This window comes from Nelusetta ayraudi, unplaced genomic scaffold (genome assembly GCF_046127955.1).
Source record: "Nelusetta ayraudi isolate G7.1 ecotype Tasmania unplaced genomic scaffold, CSIRO-AGI_Nayr_v1 ptg000015l, whole genome shotgun sequence".
NCBI classification, from domain to species: Eukaryota; Metazoa; Chordata; class Actinopteri; order Tetraodontiformes; family Monacanthidae; genus Nelusetta; species Nelusetta ayraudi.
In genome coordinates, this window is record NW_027466065.1 from 1,101,202 (window position 1) to 1,114,547 (window position 13,346).

Consider the following 13,346-nt stretch of genomic DNA (forward strand, 5'->3'; position numbering starts at 1 on the left):
ATGAGGCCCAAAGAGTGGACGAACCTCTGCTCCATTTTTGCCCCCATATGAAATATAAGAGAACTTCATATACCTTAAGATTCCTAACTAAATCTATGTTGTGCAGTGGGAGCGAGAACTTTGTTTGCTGCTTTACAATGAGGTGTGACGGTGGAGAAACTACACGGTGGGTTCCAAAGTTCCTCGTAAGAAGCTAACAAGAGGTCCACCACTTATTCAACGTGCTTCAATACGGGCCACATTTCAGACAAGCTTAAGCTAACTGCTTGCAGCGGACAGCTTATTTAGAACAAGTTTAAAGTGTGTTGTATGCCTTTTCGTGTGAGCGCCAACCTACTAGAATGAACCTGCCGAGCAACCCTCCCTACCTTCTTACCTGGTTGGCTAGCTAGCCACGGTACAGTGTTAAGGAACCCAAGAACCAACAGCATGCTTCAGTGGGTTTATTTGACAGCGCAGCTCTATTCTCTGACCTAGGCGTCTTAGGATGTTTAATTGTAATATGGGGAAAATATGCTGTTCTATATAGCAACAAGAAGAGAGCCTACAAACTGGTAAACTGATAGCCTCTTTATTAAAATGCTTCAAAAGTCAAACAAATGAAGCTGGCATACTGTGGTGAGAAAAACACTTCAACAAGAGTGAAAACAAAACCTTAAACATTTTTAAAAGAGGGGATATATTGCAGATGCCCACAAATACTGTCCTAAAAACAAAAGTTGTGAGGCAGATAAAACTGTTTAGTTTTTCAGTCATTTAGTCCAATCCATAAATAAAATATGAAAAACAAGGTCCTATGAATCAATCTGGTGGTAGTCCATGTTACAGTGAACAGATGTTGCCTGAGAGCTAAAAAGGTACATGAGTTTGCAACTTGAATGATTTTGTTGTAGACACCAAACTAACATGCAAAACACCAGCGAGTAAGATTAATCAAGACAAACCATTGGTAATATGATTCAAAATATTATTTTTTACAGTACATGCCTTTGTGTGCAAAGTAACTTTAAATATAAAAGGAAGACACTGCAGAGGCTGATTTTTTTTTCGCTTTCAAAATAAACGTACCAGTAAAAAAAAAAAAAAAAAAAAAGACAACTTTCAGGGCTTAAAAAAAAGACAAGCTTAGTTCTGACACAACCTGTGCTCTTCTATTGCCTCAAAACAAAAACGTTTTTTTTTTTTTTTAAAGGAAGAAACTTTTTTCCTTAATCTTTGTCACTTCCTTTTTCACCACAATTTACTTTACGCCAAACAATAGATGTTCAAAAATGTGTTTCACAAGTTTCACGCCACTCCAAAAGTTCATTCAAACGACGTACAAACTGACGGGCCGCTGCTGCCAATAGGTAGTTTCCGTGCTGAGGGCTGAGCACTGCAACACCGCTCCCCTGCTATAATACTGAGTGGTACACCAGAGAGTTCTTCTCTTCTCTTATCTACACTGTTGAGCCCATAGAATCTGATTGTTGTGTGCTGCAACCCTGAGACACCAACAGTATTCCGGGCACAGTGGAGAAACAAAGAAACAAAAACGAACCGTGATGAATAATGAATGCAAACGCGCTCCGTGCTGCTAAAAAAAATGGAGTGAGGTGTGTGTGTGTGTGTGTGTGTGTGTGTGTGTGTGTGTGTGTGTGTGTGTGTGTGTGTGTGTGTGTGTGTGTGTGTGTGTGTGTGTGTGTTCGTTCGTTGGTTATGTTACACCTGACCTGCAGGCTTCCACGTAGTGTGAGACAAGAAGAATTTTTTTTTTTTTTCGCTCTCTGAACACCACAGCCATGGACCAATACCTGCTGTTCAACATTCATTCTTTATCCTTGCTACATGTATGATACGGCCAATAAACACCTGCTGCACGGCAGGATGGAACAGACACACATCCCAAAGCGTCCCCCCCCCCCCTAGTGTTATTCGTTGCTTCTAGCCACTAAGGCGGCAGCCCGCAGGCGAGGAGGCTGGGAACGCCATTCGACTCCTGCTGATGAGTCGAAACCCGCTAAAATGCAAGCGCAGCAACGATTGCGGCTTCTGCTGATGAACAGGAATCATCGCTCACAGTGTATACAGTACGACCGACCGTGTGCACGGCTACCGCAGGTGTTTGGTCAGTCTGAGAAACGTAGGGCTTAAGTAGTGAGATCACAGCTCCAAGGAGTACACCCGTGGTCACTTCAGGTATCAGAAGACGGTAGAAAACCATGCAAAAACACCAGTAAACTGTTCTAGCGGGACGCGGCGGAGGAACTCTCGCCGATTACGCCCCCGACTTTGCTGCCCGGGCAAGAAAATCAAGTGTATCGTAAGGCGCTACAGTTGCTTCCATTTTAGCACAGTACTCACTGGTATAAAAATAATAATAATAAAAAAAAAAAAAGGAACAAACCAAAAAAAGAAAGTCTTATTATTTACACAGTGTCAGCGCAAAACAAGAGGTACAAACTTCATCAACACTGTATTTTAAAATCCAACAGGGGGAAGACACAACGCTAGCAGTTTATTGTTTCTGCTTCACAGCTCGTCCACTCTTACGGCTTCATCCTGTCAACTACAGGAAACCTATGAAGCTCAGTCGGTCACACTTTTTCCTTTTAAGGGCAGAAAATGACAGTCTGTAAACATGAAAGAAAACCAAACAGATAACCGGGCGTGGCGAGTCTCCGAGCTGTCCGGGAAGAAAAAGATTTCGCCTTCGACGCGCGCCTACGCTACGGGTTTGAGAACGGAACGTAAACACCTGCCCTCCTTGGTGAGCTCTCGGGTGAAGCACATGCACGGCAGCGGGATGGCTTCCTCCCGCCGAGCGATGGTGTTGAACTTGCACTTCTTGAGGTGGTCGGCCATGCTGGCAATGTTGGCAAACTTCCACTCGTTGACGGTACCGAAAGCAGTGCTGAATCGCCACACCTGAGTCACAAAAACACACAGAGTCGACATCATCATCGTTGTCATCGCTCGAGTCACAACAATGAAATCAAAGTGCTGCTTCCACGCCACAAATTACCGACCTTGTCTGTGATCTGCCACGAGGGCGTCCCGTCGGCACGCTGCTTCTTGTCCCACAGCAGCACCACCATGCCGCGCATCTGCAGCAGACTGGCGCACACGTCCCTCATTGTGCGGGAGACTCTGGACAGCTGGCACAAGCTGAAGCTGTCCAGGAAGCTCGCCACGTGTTGCAGCACCTCTAGTGGAAGGTTGCTGAACTGATCCAGGTGGCGGGAGTGTCTCTGGAGGTCGCGCGCCGATTTGGGAGGCAGGGCCGGCTGAACGCCAAACGAGCCCAGGTGCCTGTCGTGGATGATCCGGAAGCCCTGCACCGACGGGCAGAAGCGCCTCTGGGAGTAGGTGCAGCCGTAGTAGGCCAGGGGGCACCGCTGCTCCATCCAGCCGTTGAGTCCGGCGTGGATGTCCCCGTGCACGTTCTTGAAGTGCGAGGAGAACTCGTCCCGTCGGAACAGCTGGCCGCACACAAACGTGAACATGGAGCGCTGCTTGGTTTGGTACCGGGCCACGCACTCCAGCACCAGGTCCAGCCTGAGGGTGTGGAAGGGGCTCGGGTTGGACAGCTGGGGGCTGGCGTGGTCGCAGGCCGACGCCGAGGCGATGTCTCCCACCATGGTGTTGGTCGCCAGGATGGCCGACGGGAAGGAGAACGTCTGCGTGCCGAAGTCGATGTGGTAGCCGTCCACGAAGCGGCTGTCGGAGATCCCCCGGCCCCCCGGGGAGTCGCCCAGGCAGAAGAGCAGGGCTGCCGTGATGAGGTCGATGCCGTGCAGGCCCATCGGGTCGTCCGCCACCTCCAGGTCTGACGTGTCCACCGCCTTGTCCTCCATCTTCACTCTGAACAAGTACGGGTCGGACAGCACGGCCCGGCGCCCGTTGAATGTAAACATGCTTATTCCCCGGAGCACCTCCACATTCTGCAGCTTGCGCTCCAGACACCGATACCTGAGTTCAGGAGGTAAATGTTGCAGGAAGTTATTTCTCACGTGATCGGACACAAGGAATGGCATCGGAGGCGTACGCGGTGCTTCTTGAGGCACTGGATGCTCCTGCGCTAGGACAGGCATGTATTCCTGAGGCATCTCTGGCAACACAGGGTTGGAATGGGCCAACGGCTCCACCACAACATCTTCGTCCTCGAAGTACACCTCAACAAACTCGTCTTGCGGCCAGCCGTTGACGCCTTCCCCTCGATCTCCTCCCAGAGCACAACCCACTCCACAATCCACTCCACCCACGGCTCCGAGCTCACACTCGGAGTCAGAGTCACTCTCGTGCATGTCCACATTCCGACCTCCCTCTGCAACATAAACACCATGCCGGTCTCCGTTTTCCCCGTGGTGGGGGGTTTTATTCTTCTCAGTCTTTTCCCCGTTCAAATTCCCAGCGATCACACCTGCGTCCCTGGAGTTGGAGACGATGTCCAGGGCCACTGCTAGACTCCTCCGAGACTCCACCGAGGCTCTGTACAACTCATTGTACGGCTCGTCTCCCATTTCCACCGTTGTACCGCCCGATTCTGGGAGACTCGACGCCGTGGCCATTTTCTGACTTTCGTCCGACTGCTTCTCTCCGTTCTTCGACACAGTGGTTGTCACCTTCAGGGACTCCAACAACATCCTCTGATCCTGCAGCGCCAGAGCCATGTCCAGCTGCTCCACCTCGTCAAAGTCTTTGCTCAGGTTTTCGTAGGACTTGCGATCGGAGTAGCTGACGGGCCACCGATTCCACTCCATAGTGCAGCACACGATACTGGCCGGGCATGTCTCCAGGTGTTTCGCCATTTTGACCCTTGCGATGGTGAACGGGCAGCCAAATACACTGTTGAGACACGGCGACCGTTCGTACGGACACAGCAGGCGGTGCTCCTCTAGTTTGCATGAATGGAAAACCGCTCCGCACACAAGGGGACAGCCAATGAGGTCGCAGGAGACGCCCGTCTCCGGCCTTGCCATGCATCTCCTGTTGATGCATTTAAGGCAGTGAGAGTGGAGGCCTTCCATGTTGTCTTCGTCGCCCCTGGCCAAATGATCTCTGCCAGGTGTGTTGATCAACCCTGCAACACAAACAAAGAAGAGTTAAATTCAACCGAGACCACTAGGAAGGGGGGACAACATGTCACGGTAACGCCTGGTTAGAAGGAAGCGCGCAGAGGAGCCAGCTGAAGGAACACATTCTGCTGTTACCTTAGCCTGCTGACATTACCGCCACCACCTGACAAGACACGTGCAGTCGCAACTGCCCTGTCTCGCAGCATGTTTACTGAATCTACGGACTGGTCGGTAAGTTTCACAACAGCCTTCTTGGGTTTCATGGTGACACTGGTCGTTCCAGGACTACAGGATTAACCCGACCTCTCACCTTCAGGCACAGAAAACCTGCTCTTCCTCCAGAGAGTCGGTGTCGAGCCGGGCACATTAACATTGTGTCAATACAGCTCGAGATGCAACAACCCCTTTGTGATTACCACCGAGCTTAAATGATGGCGCTAAAGGCGGCGGTGCTGGGGGATTTGCCGACTTAAAGGGTATAATTTGTTATTACTCACAACAATGCCACCCGTTGAACCTGCGAAGCCGCACAGGGGAACTATTGTTCGAGTCTTTGCAGCCACCGCAAGCAACAACTCGCTGAATTACGCAAGCGCAGCTGGTCGCGGCCACCGGTTAGCAAACAGCTAAAAACACTGTGACACACTGGGCTCTAATAGCAACAAGTAAAAATAGCCCCGCAACCAAAACGATGCAATGTCACGATGACATTTAAAAACAAGCTTCTCCGATGCTTGGGAACAGCAAAATTAAACGTTTATCAGTGACGCGGCTTTTATAAGTTACACAAACAATACACCGACATGGCCAACTGCTTAGCATTAGCGGCTACGTTTAAATAGCATAGTCAGGTTGCTAGCTGCTAGCTGAAAACTGCTTACCCAGTTCACCGGGATCTTCGGGATTGTTTCGTAGCCGTATATATACACTTCTACCAGCACCGTCGACACTGACTACGGAAAAGTAACGGTGACATCCGCGCAGAATTAAATGTCCACCCCAAAAAATATTCTTTTGATATGATCTGGCTGCAACTGGTTCCCCGGTTGAGTCCTTTGCTGGTCTGATACGCGGTCGGCGTTTGTGTGTAGACCATGGAGAGGGGTGCTACGTCATCACGTAAGTAACGCAGTGGGTTTATTTCCGCAGACGCTGAAATAGACGGAGTGGGGAAAACCCCGAGGGCTCTGCACTTTTAAACATATCCACTTGTTGAAGGTCTTTGCTTTCGCATTTCATTCTGAGAGGAAGTTTCTAAACGGGATTGAATCCAATCAAAGTCAGTATCACATATTTGTTAACACCAAATTCTCCTTTATTTCTCAATCATTTTTCTGGGTCATATGATCAAATTGTTGTTTTGAAATCTTACATGGGAACCACCAGTACCGCGTTCCCGTGTCAACCCAACATCATTGTTATAATTGTTTGTTCATTGATGTTAAGAAATGTTAAAAGTAGGTCTTGACAACTTTTAACTTTGTGCCTTCGTTAAGTGACAAAAACCATAAGGTGAACATTGTAAATATAAATGACAGGCAGAAGAAAACAAACAAACGGATAACCTGCAAATAGCTAAACAGCACACAGGAACAACATTCAAAGAGAAGTTTTATTAAGTGTATTTCTCACAGTTCAAGGAATGTATTCTATAAAAGCTATCATGACTTTTCTTTTCAATTTTTTCTTGAACAGCTGTACATGTTAAGTCGGTCTCTTTTCTCCGAGTCCCAGGTTCATGATGCCACCTCTGAGATGCTGTGAATGTTGGACAGAGTGAGCTGCGCCTCCTGCGCTGGGTAGAAACGTCTGGAGCGAAGCCACAGCCTCCCAAAAACTCCTGTGATCAGCAGCAAGACGACCAGAAGACCCCCCAGGACGAAGGTCTCCACCGGAGGGACGCCGCCTGAAAGACACGGACACAGGTGGAACCTCAAAACTCTCACACAGAGGACTGCTAACCGACAAGGGGTAGCTCTGGGATCAATGATCACCGAATTTTAAGGGATTTATTTTTCTTTTTTTTTGCAATAACATACTAAAATGGGTGTTTTCTTTGTCACTGAGCAGTCTGATTGGTCCGTAAGACACCGTATGGGACAGGGGCAGGTCTCTCCGCGTCCTCATCAACCCATCCTCTGCAGAGCAGTTCTGTTTGGCAAAAACAAGTGTTAAAGATAGAATAAACGCTGCCACCATAGGAGAAATGGGGGTCAGGGAGGGCAGGGATGAAATCGGGACCGTTTCACTGCACGTTCATGTGGCGGGAAGAAAACACTAGCGGGCAGGCGGACAGGTCTATATTAGGGCCCTATAGAGAGGACGGCTTGTCTGAACTGGCCTCTGACTAGCAGCTCGAGGAATGAGTGCTGCGCGAGCTCACTCACAGGCTGGCACGGCCCCACGGTGTTGTGGCAGATCTGGACGTTGCAGTGGAGGAAGACGTTGGCGTAGGAGCCGCCGACAAACTTGAACATTTGGATCCTGAACAGGGCCTCGGCTCCCTGGCCGTTCCTCAGCACGCTCAGGGTCTGCTGGTTGGTCAGCAGCGGGCAGCTGCAGGAGAAGACAAGGGGCGGTTCGGGAGGGGGGGGGGGTTTAGGCCCGGCGCTACCGCGAAAAACTTGAGCTCCGAGGGAAGGAGACACTGTGTAAACACTGTCTAAGTGGTTTAGTGCGGCTCTCCACTGTGGCATTTCACTGCGCTGCTGTTGCTAACGGCACCAAAATACTGCCGCGGTCGTCAAGGGCATGCACAGCTGTTAAGCCCAAGCGCATGTGGGCCCCCCCCCTCAGACGGGAGTCACATGACCGAACCCCCCTCCCCTCCCAACCCTGAGAGCTGTTGTCTTCGCTGTGGAAGCAACAAATTCTCATATTTCAGATTTCAACAGCTCGTCAGTGCAGTCGCACTGACTCACAGCAGAGCACCCAGCTTAGAGACGTAATCCCCTCAGTGCAAAAAAAAAATATATGAATACATTTAAATTGCGTTGTTGTGTCCTGTGTGTATTATGAAAGATTGCATTCTGACCCACCTGTCTCTGATGAAGGTGTACTGGATGTTACTGTACGGGTCCCTGGTCGGCGTGGCCCAGCATCTCTCTATACGCAGCATCAGGTGAGCCGGTATCTGTCGCACAAACACACAGTCGGCCCATTCGGCAAGCAAGCCGCGTTATTCATTTTGTCCCTTCCACATTGTGGGGTAAACAACAGCTGTAGCGGGAGTTTATCACAACAGTCAGGCGGCTATCTGCTCACGTGCGGGGAGTGTTGGATTGCCGGGGGTATCATCCACAGCATATTGCCTAACGCGTGTGTGACAGCGTGGCTTCAGCTCAGGCCAAATATAGGAATATTTCAAAACACGCTCCGGCACACTGTTGTGTTTCCAATTGTTGTTGTTGTTGTGGATGTGGACACAATCTCCCGGTTAAAGGCTATTGGGTTCTTTACCATGAAGAGTTTTACAAAGATGTTGTCGTCAAGCGTCAGCGAGGGCACGGTGGTCCACCTGTCCTCGAAGGCTTCGTCCTTGTACAGCAACATCGACACCGAGAAGTTCCCATCCTCTGTGTTGAGAGTGACGGTTCTGGAGATGAAGCAAGAAATAAACTAACTTCAGGGCATTGGGACAGTTAAGCTGTTTATTTTGTCCATCGTCAGTTTATGATTTTGGAACACGATCGTTCTAGATATGATTATTCTCATAGCAACTGCGTGTGTCAAATCCGTATATCAAGAAAATTTGACGAAATGTTCCAAAATAAAACTTTTCATTCCTCGATCTCAGAAAAAGAAAACCGCTGTGCTTTTCTTCAATCAAGTAAATCACTGCAACTTTATTGAAATAAAACGGCAACCTGACGTCGACTCTGATCATGTTCTCCCCGTTGGGTTGTTGCACCATGTAGTTGATGGGATAGCGGCAAACAAACGTGATGTTGATGTAGTTCCTGGTTATAACCTCTGAGTCGTTGTTGTGTATCGTGTTTATGAACATGATGTGTGTATCGTCGGAGGCCTGAGAAGAGAAAAACAACAACAAAAGACAAAACAAGTTACACGCTAGCATGAAAAAAAAAAATCAGTGCAGCAAATTAAGTCAGCCAGTGAATCATTTGTATAGAACATGAAAAATAAGTGATACGTATTATTATAAACAATACAAAATACATATCTTAACAGGAGATAAAAGGACTAATTACTAGCATAATTTACTTTAAAATGGCTTAATTTATTTAGCGACGATTTCTAAAAAATAATTTCTTACATTATATATATTTATTATATTTTTAGATTATAGATGAATCTGAGTTTCAATAATTAAATCAATAAAACAACAAACTTTTTAAATATAATTTAACATAGTTAAAATCTAGAAGGCCTCCATAAAGGAACACAATGCAACAATCTGTTTGAAAAGTGAGTGAAATTGTGCTCGGGGAAGACGACAGAAAAATGACGCACAAACCGACTCCCAGCTGAGGATGAACTGGACTGATTCCAGCCCCTTTTACGCAATCCCCTGTCTGAACTTGTCCTCTTACGTATTGGCACGGCGTAAGCGAGAGTGATTCTCCTCAATGTTCAGCTGCTGGCAGCTGACGTAGGTGAGGCCGTAAAACACAGACGGGTGTTGAAGGTTGTGGGTGAAGCTGGAGGCTTCTGCAGCTCAGCCCTGCGGGCCGGCCCGGCCGGCGCTGCCACATTCAGGGACGTCTTTTACTGCCGCTGGGTAAACAAACCCAGGCTGGCGCGTCTCCACGGCCGACACCGACGGACGGATCCTCATCGCTCCGCCGCGGAACCCCACCGGCACCCCGCACTCATCGCCGGGCAACACGGAGGCTCTCGCGGGCCGCAGGACTTGAGCCGTCATGTTTCCATAAAACGTCTGACCTTCAAACCAAAACAATTTGGCCGCATTCTCCTCTGACGGCGCGTTTAAAAGGTCTTAAGGTCAAGGTGAAGGCTGGGTGGACGGACAGACGCGGCATTCCTCTCCTTTGGCAACCTTCTAATCCCGAGTGGGCCCACTTTCCTTTGGCTGGAAACCTTGTAAAAAGCGCTGAGGTGAGCGGCTGGGAGATTTTCCTCCGAGCTGAATGCCGCATTAACCTTTTCTTGCCTCGCAAAAAAAAAAAAAAAAGCATTCCAATCAAGCTCTTAAGGGACACTTGTGTGACTGAAGAGGGGATTTGGAAAATCTTGCCAGAGTTTAATCCGTGAGAGTGGCCCGCCACCGGAATAGTCAGCGGGCCGCTCGGGCAGTGATTTACGGCCTTCCCATTCAGCGAGCATAAACAAACAATCATCATTTCCATGTAAATCCTGATAATTTAGATCCACAAGGCCTTTCACGGCTCCTCCCCCGCCTCTGAATGAGACCCTGTGTTGCGGAAGGCAAAAGGAACAACGCAGCCCTTCTTCCCTGACAGACAGCCTCCTCCCGCCCCTCTCTCTGTCTGGACACGCCGTTTGTGCCCCCTTTATCCGTCCATCTTATTATACTTGCTATGAGCTATTTCCACAGCGGCCCACCCCGGCAAACACGGAGCCCCACTGATTCCCACTGACGTCACAGGGCGGCGGAGCGAGGCTGGCAAAAGAATTTAATCCCGTCCAGGGCATTTTTCATTCCCTTATTAAGCTCAATGAAGCAGGCAGAGGCCTCGTAAAATCGCCCGTTTATGGTGACAGCGTCCTCGTGTTGTCAATAAAGGGGGATACAAAGTGCAATTTGTTCTCGTTTAAGTGAAAGCTCAAGTTTTTGTATTTGTCCTTTGACAGAGGCTGCTGTGGATGTCCGGGTGAATGCAAAGTGATTTATAAGTTTGATTCCTGCAGATGGGAAGCGCGAGTGTCAAGGCTTGAGATGGGAGGCCGGCCGCACCATCACCGTGCCGCAGTCTGACAGGTTGGTCTTAATGCTGAAGATGTAGTCATCTCCGACCTCCACGCCGCGGCACTCCGGGTCATTCAAATGCAAATCCCAGACCTATAAGTGTTGAGAAGAAGCACAATAGTCAAACAACATAGACATAGACACAGGAAGTAATGTGAATAGGGAGTGACATCACACAGAGGAGGAGGAGGAGGAGGAGGAGGAGGACGGGAGTTTACTAATCATATACACCTGAGCTGAAGGAGGGAGGAAGGAGAGCGAAGTTCAAACAAGGTGGCTGAAGCGGAAACAGTGTGAGGAGCGAGACAAGGGAAGGAAAGCAGAACTGGGACAAAATGCTGGACAATGTGAGTAATCTGGTCGCACACTAAAGGATCGGTTTAAGGGGAAGAGGACTGAGCTACATGGAACAGGCAGACAGTCTCAGGCCTTTTTGGAATCAGCAGAACCTCTCTGGGCTGCGCTCTCTCAGATGAGTCCCCTGCTCCCCTCACACACTCATCTCTAAACTCTCCCTCTCGGACTTCTATTACACTCATGCACGCATTCACACAAACACATGATAATGTTAATTTGGTTATGACCTAGAACTTCAGTGGAAAAGCTTGTCAATATATTTGTTTAGAATTTGATCTATTATCTCAGAATTGAAGTTGTAATAAATATTTGTTGGGCTTATAAGAAACTTCTCTCCCTGACGTGATTTTGGATTTAAATTTTGTAGAGACGACAGCCGGGTCTCTTTTCTTATCTCTCTAATTTTCTATGCAAACATAAAAATTGAAATTTTCTTGCTGACAGATCGACTCCCGTCTGGCATCCAGCATTAATGATTTGCGTGCTTGGAGAGGCTTCAATATATATATAAACATATTTTTTAATTTTCCTTTTCTCACTCTTTGTTACAAAAAAGCACTTTTGAGTTGTTGGTTACTCACATACACCGGCGGCACTTTGTTGAGGAAAAAGGCACTGGGGATGATCACCTCCATGTGGTCGTTGGTACAAATCACAGTTTCGTTGATTTCTAATAAACAGTTAAAAAACAATTTAAAAAAAAAAAAGAAAACAAATACATGATTATAAATGTAATTTTTTTTTACATTTAATTTTCATGTATAACATTTCTGGTTTTATTCGGATGTCTGTCATTCACAACCCCTCATTTAAATACAACATTTTGGAAAAACACATACTTTAACTATCAGATGAGCTATGTCAGCATCTGTCGTCCAGCCACTGATTCCAATTGTTGAACTCTAAATTCAACATGCACTTACAACACTTGCATATGTTAAATGATAAACACTTCTATGTAATGACATGCTTTGTGGTGCAAAACCCTTGCAAATAAACTTACTCTTAACTTTTATGTGAAGAGAGAGAAAATATGCAAATATATAAAATATATGCTCAACTAAACCTATGGAGGCCTTTTTTTCCTTTAGCTCATTCAAAAAAAAAAAAAAAAAATTTTTATTTGACCTCCTGGACGTGCGAGATGCGAGGTGAGCTCACCTTCTTTCTCTTGCTGCTGCTGCTGCTGCTGCTGCTCCAGATCGGCAGATGCTGAGGCGAACATCCACATGGTGACCAGCAAGCAGGCCAAAAGCAAACTGACAGGTGCCATCGTCCCTGGACTCTCCCGCCGCTCTTCTGTTTGCTCAGCCACTCCAGACCACACCACACCTTTCGGCCCTTTTCGCAGACTCTCCTAAGTCTAATAGTGGGTGGTGGTGGTGATGATGATGATGGTGGGTGGGTGGGTGGGGGGTCTATCCAACCAGAGCCAGTTGTCACCAGAAGACGTAGCACTCCTTCTCCTGCTCCAGCCCTCGAAACACGGCTCTAATGAACTGAGAGCCTCCCTCTGGCCTTAAAACACCGAGGGTGAATGATGTCTGCGCCCACAATGAGATTCCGCACATGAATAGGGAGGACGGAGAGGAGTCCGAGGTAACACGCACGTTACCGCCTACCGCCGCGCCGTGTCTTGTCTCAGTAAACATCTTACGGCTGTTGCGAGAAACACAGCGGTTGCGGTGAAAAAGAACAAGAGAGGAGAGGAGAGGGGGACAAGAGCGGCGGACCGGGACTCTTTGTTGTCTCCACCCTTTGTCTGGCCATTTTAAAATCTTTACTGGGGCAGGATTCCCACTCAGCCTGGCAAAAAGGGAGTCGTTACGAGTCGAGGGCAATTCAATGAGCCGCGAGGGTCCCGTGTGTGGCGGAACAGGCCGTAAAATACAAGCGGAAGATTGAGCGAGGAGCAGAGAGCTAATTGGAGCAAGCAGACGTGGCAAAAAAAAAAAAAAAAAGCAATATTCTCAGACAGTGAGCGCAAAAGAAATTGTTCAGCGACAAACAAAGGTGAGGTC

General features: G+C 48.1%; 2 protein-coding genes and 1 long non-coding RNA gene across 3 annotated transcripts; 1 reads left to right on the forward strand and 2 right to left on the reverse strand.

The window, feature by feature from the left end:
- Window positions 1-555: 555 nt before the first annotated feature.
- On the reverse strand, window positions 556-6,072 carry fbxo30a (F-box protein 30a). Its single transcript, XM_076023242.1, has 3 exons — window positions 5,939-6,072; window positions 3,009-5,062; window positions 556-2,907 (listed from the first exon to the last, which is right to left on the reverse strand). Exons 2-3 carry the CDS (start codon window positions 5,007-5,009, stop codon window positions 2,704-2,706), a joined length of 2,205 nt encoding a protein of 734 aa, XP_075879357.1. The 5' UTR covers window positions 5,010-5,062; window positions 5,939-6,072; the 3' UTR covers window positions 556-2,703.
- Window positions 6,070-6,962, forward strand: LOC142886242 (uncharacterized). The gene is made up of 2 exons (XR_012926399.1): window positions 6,070-6,336; window positions 6,792-6,962. It is a non-coding gene; the product is annotated as an uncharacterized LOC142886242 (long non-coding RNA).
- On the reverse strand, window positions 6,656-13,251 carry LOC142886240 (pancreatic secretory granule membrane major glycoprotein GP2). Its single transcript, XM_076023243.1, has 9 exons — window positions 12,487-13,251; window positions 11,907-11,995; window positions 10,957-11,061; window positions 8,924-9,084; window positions 8,517-8,652; window positions 8,096-8,190; window positions 7,445-7,613; window positions 7,097-7,208; window positions 6,656-6,963 (listed from the first exon to the last, which is right to left on the reverse strand). The coding sequence occupies exons 1-9, from the start codon at window positions 12,596-12,598 to the stop codon at window positions 6,794-6,796; spliced, it is 1,149 nt and encodes a 382-aa protein (XP_075879358.1). The 5' UTR covers window positions 12,599-13,251; the 3' UTR covers window positions 6,656-6,793.
- Window positions 13,252-13,346: the final 95 nt, after the last annotated feature.